The following is a 19,131-nucleotide window of genomic DNA, read 5'->3' on the forward strand; positions in this document are numbered from 1 at the left end:
CCACAGCACTACTGGAAAAATATACTGTGACTGTTGGACCCAAAGTTGAATAGTTTGAGAGGAACACACAACGTCATGTGTGGAGGACAAATAGATCAAAACCCTATCCTCACTGTGAAGTATGGAGCTCAGAGAATCATGGTGCGGGGCTGTTTTGTTGCCTCAGGGCCTGGACAACCTACTATCATCAATAGAAGAATGAATTCACAAGTTTATGAAGACATTTTGCAGGTATTTTGGAATAAGTAAGTGAACCCTTGCATAAAATAGCTCACAATGATCAGGATGAATCGTAGACCATTCCTCTTTACAAAACAACTGAAGATTTCTGGGTTCACTTACTTTTTGAAAAAATACACGGAGAGAACATGCAAACATCACACAGAAAGGCCTGCAAGGTCCAGGAATTGAACCCAGGACCTGCTGGGTTTCCTACTTGGTCAACTGCTCAATGAAAGAAATGTTTTAGTAAAATTTCAATGATTTCCTGTAATTGCTACGAAAGGACAAGATCGCGAATACAAGCGGCCGAAATGAGTTTCCTTCGCAGGGTGGCTGGGCGCACCCTTCGAGATCGGGTGAGGAGCTCAGTTAACCGGGAGGAGCTCGGAGTAGAGTTGCTGCTCCTTCACGTCGAAAGGAGCCAGCTGAGGTGGCTCGGGCATCTGTTCCGGATGCCTCCTGGTCGCCTCCCGCGGGAGGTGTTCCAGGCATGTCCTAGTGGGACAAGGCCTCGTGGAAGACCCAGGACACGGTGGTGGGACTATGTCTCCGAGCTGGCCTGGTGTCGCCTCGGGGTCCCCCCAGAACAGCTGGAGGAGGTGTGTGTGGATCGGGAGGTTTGGGCATCTCTGCTGAGACTGCTGCCCCCGCGACCCGGCCCCGGATAAAGCGGAAGAAAATGGATGGATGGAAAAAAATGGATGCTACATGTTGTTTTGTTTGTTTCTTTGTTTGTTTGTTTGTTTGTTTGTGTGTTTTCGTTTCTGTCTCTCCAGCTCCATTGTTACTGTACATTTTAAATCACAATACATGTTAAATAATATCTGTATTCTGTAAAATGCAATGTTATTGATGACAGACCGAGTGCAAAATATGGCCAACACATTTAAAAAAAAAAAGGCAACTAAGGCAAATAATAACAATACGCTCAACCACTACTAGGTAAGGTTAGCACCCACAAGCAAACACTGTGCCTACTCACCAGCTCCCTGCTAACACACAAGTTCTCCTCCCAAACTTTCACTTTCGCTCTAATGCGTGCGCTATATCTCTCTGGTCCTCTCCGGGCTCCCGTACAGATTCCTTCACTGTCAGTGCGGTGACAGCAGACCGAGCAGCATCCGTGCGCTACCGAGCCATCCTCATCCTTGGTCCGAACTATGGAGGAGATCAACAACATCGAAGTGGTCCCGTGCACAGACTCCGAGTACCTGAAGCCTCTCACGGTGCACTACAACCAGGTGAGTCGGTTATTTTGAATCCACGCTGTGGGGGGAAAAAGAAAAAGAGATGCTGAGGGATGCTAGCCCAACCCCCCCATTCATTTAGCGCCTTTGCTGCTAACTCAACATGAAGGCTGGGCTGACCTTACGCGCGCACATCAAGCCATGGCATTGGCACGTTCACCAAACCTAGTGTTTTGTCATCGCCTTTTTATGTCACACAGGTTCTTTATATATATATATTTTTTGCGGCTGATGTGTGGAGATGCCTCTTAGCTGTAGCATGCTAACAGTAGCTGATGCTCAAGGAAGGAAGGCAGCGAAATGAGCATCACTGAGCAGCACATGCTTCAAATTTGAGTCAGGGGGTGAAAGTAAGACGGGAGAAAACGTGTGGATGTGCAGTCTTTTTAATCGTAATTTACACTTCCGGTTATAGGAGGCTAGTCTTAAGGGCAAAGGAGCATGTATTGTGTAGTACATTGCCATTGATGTATTTGTAAAGGGCGATCAACCCATCATGTGTATGGTAATATTTATGCTAATGTTGTCTGTGCTTCTTCCAAACCTTAGGTGATAAATGGATGGGTGGCTAAACATCCACCTTGCCTGTGTCCAAAACTATGTAAATGACCAGATAGTTGATCAGGTAATTGGATGACAAACAGATTGTCAAAAAGGGTGATGTCGGCCCATTGCAGTTGAAATATGTATAGTCTAGTTTTGTAGTGAGATTATGTGGCATGAACGCTCAAAGGAATTGTGTCACAATCGGAATTATATTTACTACAAGATAATGTAGAATGTTGCGCTGTTTTCCGTATCTTCCACGTCAAGTATGTAGTCAGCGTAATCCCAATGAACAAACATTAAAGATTTCTCATTAACTCAATTCATCCTGAAGAAGACTGAACATCTTTGCACATTTTCCAAAGGTTTGCCAAAATATGACTTGATTAACGTTACCAAAAAGTTCCCCAGCAATATGAATTGTCACTGCCGCTTATGTGTAAACAGGATATAATTACTCACATGATGTTCTAGTGTCCCCACTCCCTTTTATTGACAAAAATAGAACTGCACAGCTCACTGCTGCCTCTGTTCTGAAGGAGTTGAGCCTTTGAGGTGTATTTTTGGTGCTTCAAACAACATTACGTAACTTTATACCTTAAATATACACTTCAACATTTTGCTGGATTTCATGTTGAAGTAAATACATAAGAAGTCGTCCTGTACAAATCCTTATCCATATCTTGCATCTCTAATCCCAGCGTGCCCTGTTGTTTACATGCATGAGTCCCATGTGGATTCATTAACATGCACTGTCCAGACCAAACAAATACAGTCTACATTTCTCATTTTGCCTAGATAGATGCTAGATAGATTTCATGTTATTTTGAGGAATTATTCTCTTTTTTTTTATGCCTGCTCATTTTGTTGCAGATCAGTTTTCTAAAGCACTTGCAGACATGAACAATTTCCGCCAACTGTGTGTCCGGATGGTCCTTGGAGAAGTGCGACATCCTTCTCTCACCAAACACCAGCTTGTGTCCAGAATGGTCTTATTTTTAGCTGTTTCACTATTTGTGCAGCTCTCTAAGATTTACTGTGTTATATCTACCCCTGGACAGATAAGGCCTCCACCCTGGGTTCAAGCTTTTTTTTTTTTTTTCTTCTTCTTCTTTCTTTTTTTTTCACATTTGGGTAAACTGCTTTCACCAGTGTTGTAGGCAGCTGCTACGGTCAAGCTGGTCAAGCAAGTGATTTTCTTTTTTTTCTTTTTTACACCTGTGACCAAATGAGGAAAAGGATTAAACCCAAGTTTGGTCAATACTTAGCAGATGGACATTTAAAAGAGGTTCGATTTCTCACCGGGCAGATGAGCAGGGCTAGTTTTTGTGTCCGTCCCAATTATTTTAGGCAAATCAACTGCTTAGTTTTCCTATATGTGTTCAAATTCTAAACACAGATAGGCAGTGCAGCATTAACCTGCTACACAAATGTTACACGAAAGTAAACCTCTTCACAATGGGGCCATTCACTGACAAAATATGGTTGAATTGAAAGTTTTGTCAATCTTTTTTCCTTTTTTTCAAACCTGTGTCTATAGAAAAGGAGGAGTCGGGCCGTAGTGTGTTTAATACAGCAGCAGATGGGTTACCAAAAGACGTTTAATTTCTCCAGCACGGATCAGGAGAGGCTTTTCACGTTCACGATAGGAGCATCTCACCTAAAACCTTTTAATTCTCTGTGGCACATCTGGCCCCTCACGACTCGCACTGCACTCCTGAGTGGGTAATGTGTGTTGTGTGTTCTAGTGCTTTGCCTTGAGAGCAGCTGACCACCTCTTGCAGACTACAGTAGGGTTTGGACTTTGTTAGTGCAGTGCTTTTGTTGTTTAAGTGGGCTAATGGGACTGCATTCATTCATTCAGAAATATTGATCTTATTTGGCAGCTGCTTGTCCACATTCAGGAGATGTTTAATCAGTACTTACAAGGCTTTGGACATTTAGGATTGCAGTATTCATTCTTTATTGGAAAGTGGCTGACCCATACATTGCAGTTCATTTAACTTTGCCTATTTGATTTAGAACTCATTAACCTATAAACAAAACCATGTGCTTCTCTTCATCTTGTGTACTTGGTGACATGCGGTACTTCTCTTGCATGGTCTCTTGAACTACCACTTCATAAATCACAGAATATTTTTGGCCTCATAGTCTCAAGAACATTTTCTTTTCTTCCCTATCAAATCCCAGTCCACAGAAGTCCATGGATCTTGAAGCTGTGTTTCTTGGCAGCACCAGTAAGTCAGCTGATATCGCTGACATATGAGAGCTGATTTACTTGAGAACAGACCCAGAGCATTAGTATTTTATCAGTGCAGTTTCTGAATGGCTCTCTGTAGCTCGCAGAGAGTTAAAAATTAAAAACAGCAGGGATTTAAGTCTCCAGCTCATAAATATGGCACACGGTGGATAACCCATGCTTGTAGAACATACAGTGATGTCTCATATCACTATAGGGGGAATATGGCTTCTGTGATTTTTAAATGTGGATTTGTTCTTTTATCATTCCCTTGTAACATCTGCGACACATGGGCCTCTGGTTGTGTGGACTCTAGGGGGTTATAGCTATTGCCACCAAATACATTATCTATACCAAAAAAACTAAATGTATTTCACTAACGAATGTGCTTTGATTTGATCTTTTTAATAGACTTACTCTGTAATCCCTTAAGTGTTGTTTCTGTTTTTGCAATGATCTTAATTTACCCTTTATACATTGTCCTGATTTTAGCGATTCACAAGTTTACAAAGACTTTTTGACTAATGGACTTTTTGCCATGATTTATTCCAAGTCAGTGCAACACTGGCACCACTACTAGGTCTGCTGAATATGAGAGAGCTGCATCAGGAAAGTTACCTTGTTGATTGTTGATTTGAGCCAATCACATGGAAGTGTTGCAGCGGGTGGGATGGTTTAAAGGAATAGGCCACTGTTTTTCCATACTGAGATATATTCTTACCTGAGCTTAGACGAGCTGATGCGTACCTGTCTGGTCTTTACGCGTGTGCTCAGTCACACAAAAACACCAAACATGTTGTTAACATTTAGCCTCTCGTCCTCTCCTCATGGACCCAAAGGGTGAAGTTAGACGTTTTCCCTATTTAAATACAGCTAGGTGAGTGTTTACATGATCCAAGTATAGTCACACAAGTGTAGCACTTTGACTTTACTGTGCGGACGTCGAAGTGCTCCTTTGGTGTTATTACGCCTTACAATATAGTACCCCTTTTCATCCGCTTCAACATGTTTAGTTTTATGTGACTAGACTTGGATCGTGTAACCAGTCATGTAACTGTATTTAAAATGTGGAAGAGCTTGGTCGCTTTTAACTTCACCCCCATTTGGGTCCATGAGGAGAGGAGGAGAGGCTAAATGCTAACAACATCTTCTGTCTTACATGTGCGCTCATGACTGAGCGCACATGTAAAGACCAGACAGGTACTCATCAACTCGTCTAACTAAGGTAAGAACATATCTCAGTATGGAAAAACGGTGGCCTGTTCCTTTAACATTTGTCGACAACAACTTTTATTGCTACTTGTAAACAACATGGTAACTCACTAAAATTAGTCAGATACGCAGCTACACGTTTACAAAACTACATATAAACTGCATTTTTACCTGTTTATTATATTATTTTATAAACTCTTCACTTCATGTGTGTTTTAAGCCTTCCTGTGATCGCCTTTCAACAGGCCAGTGCATTATTATTATTATTACAGTGCTAAAGTTGTTGGCACTGTGATAAAAATGCCAGTCAAATCACCGCCCAAAAGGAGAAGTACTCGATCATTTGCTATAGCTGTTCCAAATGGCAAACAACATTGGCTGTTCTTAACTACCGGTGCTTAATCTGCAGTGATTTGTGGAGTTTGTGTTTTCAGTCTTTTTGTCTCTCCGTGTGGTGTATTGCATTTAGCTTCGGTACAAACACACTCATCATTCTCTCATTTTAATAAGTGTGTGCGACTGTCTAGTGACTGCTGCGTTACACAAAGACTAAAGGATTAAAACAGCATATTGTGGATTCAAGGAGCCCTTTTGTACTTTGCACTTTCAGATGTTTTTTTTTTTTTTCCTTCTCTCGTCTATGCTGCAGCTGCCCGGCTTTAGCGCAGGAGGAGTGCGAGCGAGATGTGATGGTTATTAGACTTTAAGCACCTACAAGATCAATGCTGTACATGGCTCCCACAATGGCCATTCACACTCGGGACAGTCCCAAAGCCAGAGGGACCGAATTAAACTCAAGGTCCTCCTCTCCCAGCGTCCCCTCTTCCCTTCTCTCTCTCTCTCTCTGTCTCTCTGTCTCTCTCTCTCTCCCTTTGGGCTAATCACTGGTTGGTAATCCGTGTCGGCCATGATTGTGCGCGCCTCCCCCGCCCTCCCTCACAGCAAGTGTCCTGAGTAATGAGGAGAGACCCCCACCATCTGCAGCCCCGATCAATGCGTGCTATCAGGACTTCACCTCATGGACCCTTAGCTGCGAAACATATGCTATTTCGAGGATGGCACAGCGCGTTCAAGGAAATCACACAGAACTTGGGTTGTTGGATTTTAGGCCTTTTAAACTCATATACTTGAAGTTGAATGAACTGAGATTGAGTTGAAGTTAAGTTTCCAAAAGTTCACAAATAAACTAAAGTGACAATGGCAAAGACATTTCTTTAAAGTATGGCTTTGTTTGAATCAATACCAAAACTATTATTAACACGACTTTCTCGATAGCGGTGATGAAGTGATATTTTTTGCAAACCATCGGAAATAGGCAAAAATGTGCTGGTGAAGATGTACATTTTAGAGTGCTTTTGTCGTTTTCCGATTACAATATGTGTAACACAACAAAGATTGCAAAAGGATGTCACAACTCAAATTCCAGATTCCGTTCACATTGCCATTTAAACACGTATCTGCATTATTGAGAGGAAATTGCATGTTAAGAAGTATAATTGTCCACCAGCGCAAAACCCGTTCGACCAGCCTATAGGATCCTTAACATATAATTGTTTTACTCTGCATACTGTAAAATACCTCAGCCGTGCGGAGCTACAGCTAACCTTCAATTTGCCTTTGTACGGCTTAGCAACAGGAAAAACACTTAATCTCCAGGTTGCTCCGAAAACCAAGGTGGTGCGTCCCAATTTCAGTCACGAGAGATGATTTATCATTCCATACCTTTTCAATGCAGTTTGCTTTGAGGAGAAGAGAAAGGGGACGTGGTTGGCCCTGGGCGTAAAATGAGATGTACAAACTCACTTTTCATAATAATTATAGATGTAGTAGACGTCTGACGAGGTGACGTGACTGAACAGAGTTGCCCCATCAGTGAAAGCAAATAGCTGGGTTGGTTTGGATGACGTTCGGGGGATCACGGTCCTATTAACTGTGGAAATCCCTATAAATCCAACTGTTTAGTTTTATGGCCAGTTTAGAAAAGAATCATGTTGTGTAAATGAACTAAATAGATAGTAAAGCGTGTTTACAGAAACCAACTACTGACGTTTGGGAATGATCTCGTGCTGCGCTGCGCCCTGTAGTTTGGCGACATGGGGCATAGAAGCAAACTGTGGGTATAATTTGAGTGTATTTGCATTTGCACGACATGAAGAAACATACACAGTATTTTCATGATAAAAGGCCTCATTATGAAAAATGATGTTCTTTTTTGAACACTTTATTCTCACGGAAAAACATGCCTGGACTCGGTAATTCTGCATTTTCAGTCCGTCTCCCTCTCCCGCTCTCAAAACACCTGCCAACAGTCTCTGCTGCTGTACATGTCTCAGTGTTGTAATCCATGAGTATCTTCTCCACATTTGCTCTGATTATATGATTATTAATTGTAGCCAGGCTTATTTTTAGCTTGATTTTGAACAGTTTCATTCTCTCTTGTGTTTCTCCGGAGGGTTTATAAGCCACATTTATTCATACGCCCACTTAAAAGGTCATATATCAATTGGCTTATACTTTAGAACACATGTGCCAAACACAAGGCCCACGAGCCAAATCCGGCCCGTGAGATTATTTTATTTGGCCCGCGACTTGTAGAGCAGTACTTCCCGAGTATGTGAAAAGAGTAAACGTCGAGCCCATTCCTGTGCGGAGTTATGACTTTTTAAAGAAATAATCAGAATGCTCACTCCTGCCACAAGGGGGCAGCCAACATAAAAGAAAGAATTCCGCACATGTCCAGCAGAGGGCACTGACATAAGAGATCAGAATATAAACAACACATTATAGCCATGTGGTAAATGAACAGTCTACATAGCTATATTAGTACCACATGAATAATGGCTATAATGTAGCACTTTGAGACAGGACTGTAAAGCGCAGTACAAATGTAAGTCATTTTTATTCTATGAGGCTATACAATATTTCAACCCACGACCCCAAATGATTTTGACACTCCTACCCTTGATACGTTTTGTGGTATTCCTTAAAGACATTAGGCTTTTCTCTAGGACAAAGTTGTGATCAATTTTAAATCATGAGCATGTCCAAAGTCAATCTTGCACATAAAGCCGCTTTCTTCTGGACTTTCCACATCGTTCGCAACATTTCTTTCTTATATATACATTTTTTATTTTCTATCGTGACGCACTTTACAAAATGCCCTTTTCAACTCTTCCTATTTGACCGCTGTGGCTGGACGGCTTGCTGCCTCTGAAAAATCCTCTTCAAAATGGGCTTTGTATCCAACAGACCAAAACAAACATGAATATAGAGTAGGCGCTTAAACCTGTGCCAACATCATTCACAGCCGGGATTACCGTGTCACTTTTTCCATCTTCACAAATTGCCCTTGTGTTGAGTGCACTCGTTCTTGAAAGCGATCTGAAAGTTGCACATTTGAGCGGTGGTGAGTACGTCTTTGGCACCGCGGCGCAGCCCTGCCCAGCTCAGCTCAGATCGTGTTGCCATAACAGGAGCGCTAATATGCCTGATGTTATCGCTGCAATTAGCCAAACATCTCGCCTCCCTCCTCTGCCCTGTTCATGGGTGGTACTACTGGAGGCATGCATCGTGTCAGGAATGGGAGAGCACAGCTAAAGACGTTTAAGGAGCTGGTGGAAGGAGAGAGAGAGAGAGAGGAGGTGTAGCCTAAATCAGAATCAAGGCCACAAGTCCTCAGGCACACGATATGTAGGCCGACTTCAGCCTGTTTTATGACATGTGAGAGTTAATATGTGCTAGTTTAATGCATGGAGTAAAACCAACTGCTAATTGGTTACGTTCGTGACATTAATTAATTTGTGCAACTATAACAATGGCTCTTTTTGTGATCTCCAGGACTAGGGCTGGGTACCGTTAAATGATACCAGTGTGGTATCGGGGAAAAGCTTTGGGACTACAAAAGAATGAAAGTATCAACAGCAGGAACTGGAATTAAACATCTTATATCTTTGAATCAAAGTTTTGATGCTGTTGGTCCACAGACATTTTCTCCCAATTTTTATAAAAACTTTAAACTTTAAAAAAGTGTTTGCACACTTTTTTCCAATTGTTTTTTTCTCTTTTCACAATTTTTGTCCCCTCATTTTTCTCATTCTTTTTTACTAATATTTCCATTTTTTTACAAAATTTTTCCCAATTTTTTGCCCACTTTTGCCCCACTTTTTCCCAAAAAAAGGTTTTACACACTTCCTTATTTTTGCCACAATGTCTCCCAATTTTCCCCAGTTTTTTCCCCGATTATTCCCCATTTTTCACACACATTGGAGATTGATTGAAATTGAAATTGTGAATTTGCAGATCTTCCAAACCACACATTGCTGTTCTGTTTTCTGGCTCTAGACGACAAATATTTTAGCATAGGTATTGGTGAAAAAGTGTCTTTCAGGTATTGGTATCAAAAACCAAGTATCGTTAAAGCAGTACTAAGTAGCTTGTTTACCTTTTAATGAATCCTTTCCGTAGTCCCTCTGTGGGTAATACAAGAGTCTGGTGTCTCTTGCCAGAAAACCACAATGCATGCACCGGGTCGGAAGCCCCAATACACACTAATGGAATAACAAAGAAGAAGCTAACAGGATAATGGGCAAAGCTAACTGCGGGCTAGCACCACTTAAACAGTATTTACAACCAAGTTTGAGTGAAAAAAATGATCTCCATCGTGTAATTGTATGTACAATATCCCCCTCTCTCTTTGGCTTTCCTGTCAGCGTAGTATTTACTCTCACAGACAATTAATGAGTAAAAAAACGCAACATGCTACGACAACTGCAGTGGTGCTTATGGCCTCTAGAGGCATGAGGGGCAACTCACAACATCAAGGCATTCATTGCAAACATCCCTGTTACCTAACCCCTCGGCCAATATTAATAATAATTGCCAGCATTTACAAGCTAGACAAGTGTCTCAAATTGCAACACTGTCATTATTCATTCTCTTCCACCATACATTTATTGGAAGCGAGGCTGCCAATGTGCACTATCCACCAACGCAACGACTCACTCACACAATACATGTGAGGTGAAGTGTGTTGCCCAAGGACACAATGACATTATACACCTATGAATAAGTGGACAAGTGCGCTGATTGATTGCCACTGTTGCCATTGTGTTTAATTGCTGTAGTTTTAACATATTCATTTCTAATAGACTTGCACCGTTTTATGCTAGTTTAATTTCGTGAATGAGCTTAATCGGGGGTTTGACACCAGTGTTAATTTCGACTATGTAACCATGACAAGTCAATATTTTTGTCTAACTAAAATTTCCCAAAACTTCCCATGATGATTTAAAAGAGCCTCATATCATTTAAATCCACTGCTAAAGGAACAGCTCTGTGCTTTGTTCATGTGGGAGGGAGAACAAACATGAAGGGCATTGATTAAATGAATCTTGGATTTAGTCGACTAAATTTACATAAAATTTGAGTCGGCTAAGACTAGTCTAAAATTGAAGAGAACTGTACTTTAATACACCTCAATCTATCTATTGTTCTGTAACAAAGTAAAATCCTATTTCACTGAAGGAGTAAAAGCAGTGGTTTGTTGAAAAAAGATGTCGCTGTGCAGTCTGGCTCTGCATCTTATTATACAAACAATGCTACCTACGTTTGCCCATATCTGCATTTCTGAATCGATGCGTGGATGGTGCTTGTTGGAAACCGGGCTGGTTTAGTGTTGCGCTGAACCCGATGCTTGTCATATTTACCTTTTTCGGAAGCCTTTGTTTTCGCAGATGCTTTCGCTGGGTGTGGCTGAGGGATCCATTCAAACGGGTTCAAACATGCGCCAGTCGTGAAGGAGCTAATTGGCTCCGCTGTCTTCCCATTATAGAAAATCAAATGTGATATAACACCTTCACAGAGCCTGATGCTACACACGCAGAGCAATGCAACCTGGCTTTGTTTTGTCTTATCACAGAAAAAAGGCTTCTACATTGTTTTTATATGGATTTAATAATACTTTAAATTAATATACTGTACATCCAGTCTGACCCATTCTCCATAGGCCCCTAATAGAAACTGCTGTATTGTATCAGTAAACAAAAAAACTGCTGCTATGAGAAATATTTGGAAGATATTCAATGATAACAGTTCTATTTGTAATGACTTTTTCTCTTTTTCCAGAATGGTACAAAGAAATCCTGGGACTACATGCGAACCCACGACAGGTAACACAACGCTTCACATTTCTAGTTTTCCTTCCTCTTCCATTGGCTGTAAAGGTCCGTGCTCCCAGGGGGGCACAGTGTAGAAATCTCACACTTGAGTGTCAAAAACTCCTTCTCCCTCATTTAACCAGGGTCCCACCGCGCCCTGGGCCAAGTCTCCTGTCGTTTAGGCCCTCTTTCCTTTGCCCCTGACCCAAACCCAAGGTCCCGGTGAAAAATTGTCCCACGGAGACAAAAGCGGTAAAGCACGGCCTCCCTCCCCACGGGAAGGTCCGGGAGGCAGGGGCGGTTATGCCACATCTGCCTGCATTGAACAGAACAAGGCTTGTTTTGAATTTTTGCTCAAGTGTCCATAACATTTTCCTCTCAGCGGGCTCTATTTGGATGTCCAGGTCTTGTCACATTTTTTGGAAGCAAATGGCAAAAAAACCTGGAAGACAAATGAGGCTGGAGGAAATAACAGAATTCTATATAATAATGTGTTTTGTAAATACGGAAATGAGTATTGTGCTTCTGTTTTATACCTGACAAAAGATAAAACTCTGTTGATGCGTGTTATCGCTTTAACTGCTCTCCTGATCTGTCTACACAGACCTTTTGTCAGCTAGTTTTGACTAGAAGGATTTGACAAACATTAGGTAAAACCTATGCTATCGCTATTTTACACTATACAGTTAAAGGCTCATCAAATTTAATTGGATTGAGCAGATCCCCCAATCAACCTACCATAACAAATACAAAAAAAGAAATGTCAATTTCAACTTAAAGTGATAGTCTGGAAGTCTAAATGTTTTACAAATGTTGTAAAATGTGCTAAATTGTCCACCTGGTCTTGCGTTTTGATTTAAAATAAGAATAATATTTTTTGTCCCTCCTTCCTGGATCTCATTAACTAATTCTAGTGTCCTCCCACACTGACCAATGAGATGAGCTTTTCCTGTGAACCAGCCGGTCAGGTCCAATCAGGAGGGAAGGGGAGGAGCTTGGTTTGCTTTTGTGTATTCTGTTCCTCTCCTCATTTTGCAAACTAAGAAGGGCTTTTTGGTTAAAGAGGGGAGTAATTGTGTTGTTTACTTTCAGATTTCACTTCATCTCTCCTGTCTTTGCAAACTTAGACTATCACTTTAAATTCAAGCACTCAAGCATTGAGGCTGACTTTCAAAAACAAATCAAAACATTTATCATCAGTTATTTTTAGGCCACTTCAAAAAGGTGCTGCGACCCTCTTCTTCTTTAGTTTTTTGTTGTTGCTTTTTTTGTTTCTTATCATTTCTAATCGAGGACACCATTCCAAACAGCAATCTCTCTGTGAATCTCAGTGAGACTTTCCTGGCCATATAATGATGAGATGAAAAAAAGTACACTTAAAGCCAGCAGTCAGAAGCAAGTCTAACCCAGATTTCCCGCTCAGCATAGACCCCACTCGGAGAGAGAGGCAGGCTAAACGGTGCATGAAGGGTCCTGAGCGGCGGCGGCTTGCTTCTTGGTTTAACCATTAGTGGCGTTTACAGGAGGAGGCTGTAATGGTGTGGAACAGCACGACTACAGCTAGAGATGCCCTCCGGGAGCACACTTCCCCTCAGGCCTGTGTCTGTCCCAGTTTACTGTTAGATTGGACTGTGTCTCACTGTCATATCGATACAGCAGCATTACTATTCATGGCTAGGACACAATAGTGATGATTTATATCCTTTCTTTTTCTAATAACTATTCAATATTTTCCCCCATATTATGCTACCCTACTGCAATCCACATTGGTAAGAAGTAATAATCATTGATGCTAGCAGATTTGCACACTTCCGACAACAATAAGAACACTGTGTGCGCATAGTAGTTGATTATAATTACGTTTACAAGCAGAAATTAGATTATCCATGGTCTCCTGATAAAATAAAACAATAAAATGGTTCAAAAAAAGTTGTCACTTGAGAATACCTATTGTACTGTAAATATCTAAAGTGGCTGCAGTTATCAGCGTATAGGCCCCGCGGTTGTAATGTGGACTTCCTGGTTTCCCTTTGAGCATGGGAAAACCGGGGCTGGGCTTCCTGCCGCCTCAGACACTTCCTCTTTCCCAACAAGTCTCCTCCGAGGGCGCGCTGTCCCACTCCCATTCACCACCTGCGCAATGCTTTTTGGACTCAAGTGTTTTGCATTTGCTGTGGCCAACCTCCCTCCCAAAAATAAAAAATTTAAATGTCATAATCACAAGTCTGGCTAATTTATTTTTTCCTTTGTCCTTTCAGCGTATCAGTGCTGATCTTCAACACCACCTCACACTGTTTTGTCCTCGTCAAACAATTTCGTCCAGGTGCGTATGTACATATCTGTGATTAGCCTCATGTAGCTGTAGCCTCGCCTGCTACGTGCTAACTAGCTAGCATGCTATTTTAGTATTTAGCAGCTCAGCGTTGCTCAAAATGGACGTGTTGTATCTCTTTTAAAAGCTCTTACCGAGTACATGAGTGAGAACAGGTGCTGGGGGTTGTGGGAGTTTGCGTTTAGATCATGGAGAGCCCTTTTTACTTTTATTGGCAACTGGTTTTAGCAGCAACCGTTAGCATGGGGCATATTGAGCTTCAACACTTCAAATCGGGGGGTACTCATGGGTAATGTTTAGGATTTTCTTTCAAATTCCAGCATACACTAGCGTGACCTAGAACCAAAGCAAGGTCTACTACACTCATCAAGTACCTCTACTTCAATGGACGAATCCCAGTCAAGAAACAGTATTCAATCTTACAGAAAGCCCACCTTCATTTTCAAACAAAGATTAATTTGAGCAGGTCTCGGGCTGGGTACCGTTCATTTTTTTCCGATACCTGTACTTTAGCGATATTTGGTTTTCGATACTTATGCTAAATAATTTGTCGCATAGAATCAGAAAGCAGATTAATAATGTTAATTTATTCCTTTTCCTTCCATTTAAGTTCTTTTGCATTTATATTATTTTTTTGAGGTAAAACAACCAAAAAACTTCCTTTTAACTACAACATGAGAGAAATTTTCCATATGTTTTCCACTTTTTTCCCCCCAAATTAAGTTTTTTGTCCCATTTTTTTTCCCCATTTCATTTTTTTTTTTTTTTTACTTGTGTTTAACTTTTTTTTATTTATTTATTTTTTATTTTGATGACCAACAGCAGCACAACTTGAATATAAAGATTTTAAGTTTCTTTTCGGTAACCTGCTTTCAATACTTTCATTTGTTCGATACCAGGAGTACCTAAACTTTATTTTTAGATCCCAGACTGGTATTGTTTAAACGGTACCCAGCCCTTGGCAGGTCCAACTCCTTTTGCTTGACATTTTGTAGGGTGTAAATTTCGACGCCGATACATAAAGATTTTATCTCACTAAAGGCCAGTTTTAAGGTTGTCAAAAGTTTCATGTCTAATGGCTTTCACAGGAAGGACTCAATACGGACCCTGCATTCTTTCGCACATACTATAATGCCATTGTTCATTTGTTCACTTTTTAACTTAAAGAAGTGTTTATCACCACCAGCAAAGAGAAAAGAACAGGGAAAATATGCATCAATAGACAGACTTCCTTGTATTTTGCCTGGGGTGACGTGCAGCAGTCCCTGGCGACTCCTAACAAAAGAGCTTGCCCTGTTCCGTGAAGTTCATCCATTTCTCTAGTGCTCTATTTCTGAGGGCGCATTGTTGCATTAGAATAAACAGGATTGTAATACTGGCATTCTCAGTCAACGTGCCCCCAGGATGCATTGAAATCCAGATCGAGATTACAACTAACACGTCATTATTATTAATATTTGACCACAGTGTTTTGAATTTGGGATTGGTACTTGACAATCGTGTACATGTCAAGTCAATAGGTGTTCAGATCTTGTGAAATCATGTTGATTCGTTTTACAAATAATCATATTAAAGCAGTACTAAGTAACTCATGTCCCTAGAGGCCATAAGCGCCTCTGCAGGTGTCGTGGCATGTTGCGTTTTTTTACTCATTAATTGTCCGTGAGAGTAAATACTACGCTGACAGGAAAGACAAAGGGAGAGAGGGATATTGTACATCCAATTACACAATGGAGATCATTTTCTTCACTCAAACGTGGCTGTAAATACCGTTTAAGTGGTGCTAGCCTGCTAGTTTCTTCTTCGTGATTCTATTAGTGCGTATTGCGCCTCCGACCCGGTGCAGGGAAAATTGCATGTGTGGTTTTCTAGCCAGAGACACCGGGGGAGATGAAAGACCCCCCTTATCATACCCGTTAACACTTGTATTCCCAGAAGGACTGCGAAAAGGATTTATTAAGCTAAACGAGTTACTTAGTAGTGCTTTAAGAATTTAAAGTTACTCAGTCCATTGTAAAACCACACAGAACAGAGCATTTCAGGTTATATGTCGCAAACTGTTAAACTCAAAACATAAACATGCCAATGGTACCAAATGCGCTTCTAATGATCAGTAGATGCCAACAATGCTATTTTTGATATGGGTTATCAAAACAAACCTTTGGAAGCACTTGCTTTGGCTTCCCCTGGTCTAAGCAAAGCGGCAGTATCTCTCCATTTGCTCCGAGCAAAGTTATGAGTATGAGAAATCAGACTGTGTTTTCCTCACACTAACATTCACTTGAGTCACATTCCCAACGCATTAAAAAGTAAAAAGTCTTCTTCCTCCCCCCTGTACTGTAGCGGTGTACATGTGTGAATGGGAAAGAGCCAAGTCCCAGCCGGCCAAAGCAGCTGCAGCAGCAGAGAAGAAAGAGGAGGGGGCAGCTGAGGCGTCTGAAGCCCAGGAGGGAGCGTCCAGTGCCGGGGAGGGCAGCTCCGAGTGGCCCCCTGCCTGTGCGGGGGTCACCTATGAGCTGTGTGCAGGCCTGGTGGACAAACCCGACCTGACGCTGGAGGAGATCGCCCGGCAGGAGGTCCTGGAGGAGTGTGGCTTCGACGTGCCCACAGCGAAACTCAAGAGGATTACATCTTACAGGTGGGTTTGTGTAAATGCTTAACTTAATAATGGTTATTACCAAACACATTCATACAGGCAAGGCAAGTGAAGCGCCTTGCCCAAGGACAGTGTGCATTAGTTGTGGTGTTTGAAAGACAAAATATCATCAGACACTGTATTCACCTCAGAAAAATATGGCATATAAACTATAGTTAGAATTACTAAAAAATGCATTAGAGCATTTCTCATTGCTCACAGACTGTAGTGCCCACTAAAAATCTGTGCAAAGGTTATATAAGTGCACTTCTAGAGGCCATGCATCAGCCGGTTATTATTACCTGCCTTGGACATAGCAGCAACTTACATAGTGTCTGCAGAGGAGACACGGCCCACATTGAACACTCCCACCTGCTCAGATTAAAGTCTGATGGCCTTCCTAAGACTGCTTTGATTTGACTTCTCGACCTCCACAAAGTCTGTTGGTGTTGTCTTGGCTCCCTGTTATGTGTGGGCTCCTTCCATTAAATAGCAGTATCGTTTTTACCCTTATGCCCCCTATGAGTCTCAGACAGGAACAGGAGGAGCAGGGAGGTCACAGCCGCCTGTAATGGAGGAAAACAATCGGAAGATTCTTGCGTTTTTCTCTCTTTTTGCATGTGTTTTTTTTTTTTTTTTTACTTGCAATGATCTTTGGTTGAAGCTCAGTGTTTGTTGTGTTGTAATGTTTTGATGCCTGAATACTATAGTGTCTGAGCCATGTCGTGTCCTGTAGCACAAAGGTTTACCTATTTTTGCATCCGATCAGTTACTAATTTAAAGCAATGATGCAACTGTCTTGTACTGCGCTTTATGGACACATGAGCTTTACATACGTAGAGAAAATCAAGATAGGGCAAGACGATGCACAGAAAGGCTCTGGAAATGGATTCTGACACCTTCTCGCTTTGAGGCAAAAGTGCTAACTAACATAACACCATGCAGCCCTTTCACATACTGTAAGCTGCAAAATGAGCGCATGTTATAACTGGCCTTGGCTTCTCTCCCTCAGGTCGGGCGTGGGAGTAACGGGCGCCAAGCAGACCATGTTTTACGCCGAAGTGTCCGACGATAACCGCGTTAGCGCCGGCGGGGGGGAGCCCAAAGAGGGAGAGCTCATCGAGGTAGTCAAAATCCCCCTGCACGAGGCCATGACTTTCGCCTACAACGAGCGCATCCCCAAAACCATGGGCGTCATCTTTAGTTTTATGTGGTTCCACAATAACATGGCTCCAAGGTATAAGATCTCCACCAACGTCTAACGGTATATATTAGGTTCCTGTTTATACTGTTTTCTCAATGAAAAGCCAAACACTGGTCTAGCACATACAGTACGTCCCTGTCGCCACTCTTTGCTGAGTATGGCTGTTTTTTCATGACCATCAATAAGATAGAACACGTTTGGGTTGGGCACAGTGCAAAAGGTGGCACGATACGAAAAAATTCAGTAGTCCTGTGGTTTGATATGACTCTCCAGGAAATAAACTGAAGAACAAAGCACAGGGTGAGTTTATGAAGAAATGATAAATGCATATAAAAAAAATGTTTGACATATTTTTAAATAGTGTCGATCCACAGTGCTGCCCTCTCCTGTCCCGGCAGAATTATTAACTATCGACTGAAAGAAACAAACAGAACAATCATTATTATGGCATTTGTACTGGAACTGAAATGTTCTGAATTCAAAACTCATCTTTGCTGTTTTCCGGCACAGAGTGTAAACTGTTTCTATTGACGTATTCTTGTACATCTTTTATAACAGACAATAAATAAAAAATGCTCATACTATTTGGACTACTGGACTTACTAAATCTGTGTAATAATTGCAATTCTCTTGGAACTAAACTCCCGACCTCATTCTCCACAGTTTTCTAACTTATTGATGCACATCGGTTTAAGGCATACAGGCAAAGTTTGGCGTCCGGGCAATTTACTATCACATATCTTTGTTCTGTCTTTTTATGTAATATGAATATTGCCATCGCCTTTTACCATTTTGTTAATTGTATTTGCTTAAGATGAACATGCCATGTGTCTTTAAAGGTGCATATGATTACGTGTGACTTAAAGCCATACTGTGTAATATTTCATCCAATGAAGCATGAATCTTTGCTGGGAGAGGGACATAGCTTTGTTTGGACATCGGGTAAAAAAAACACAAACTATAAAAACATGTCCTCTTCCAAACATTTAATTTCGATAACCCAATGCGAAACAAACAACATCAAAACCTCCGCCATCTTGTGAGGTGTCTGAGCATCACACATTTTGAATATTCTACAGTTTAGTTGCTCTTGTAACGTAGCAACATTTACCCAGGAATGTTCCGCAGTGTGGCTTTAAAGACAATTTTTGCTCCCCCTCCTCCCACTTATGTTTAGCCTTTGACTTGAATCACATGAACCATGACTTTATTTTTTCCATTATCTGTGAATGGAGCTAGCGCTAGCCTTAGAGCTAGCACTTGTGGCTATTAGTATGCCATCATATCCTTTTATTCTGAGACCAGTAATGCAAAAACCGGCATATACATAAAAACACTA

General features: G+C 41.5%; 1 protein-coding gene across 1 annotated transcript; it reads left to right on the forward strand.

Annotated features, from left to right (window-relative positions):
- Positions 1-1,272: 1,272 nt before the first annotated feature.
- Positions 1,273-18,123, forward strand: nudt14 (nudix (nucleoside diphosphate linked moiety X)-type motif 14). The gene is made up of 5 exons (XM_079572499.1): positions 1,273-1,463; positions 11,590-11,633; positions 13,880-13,944; positions 16,297-16,591; positions 17,601-18,123. Exons 1-5 carry the CDS (start codon positions 1,383-1,385, stop codon positions 17,848-17,850), a joined length of 735 nt encoding a protein of 244 aa, XP_079428625.1. The 5' UTR covers positions 1,273-1,382; the 3' UTR covers positions 17,851-18,123.
- The last annotated feature ends 1,008 nt before the right edge of the window (positions 18,124-19,131 follow it).

The sequence above is a fragment of the Gobius niger genome (assembly GCF_951799975.1).
Source record: "Gobius niger genome assembly, chromosome: 15".
NCBI lineage: Eukaryota > Metazoa > Chordata > Actinopteri > Gobiiformes > Gobiidae > Gobius > Gobius niger.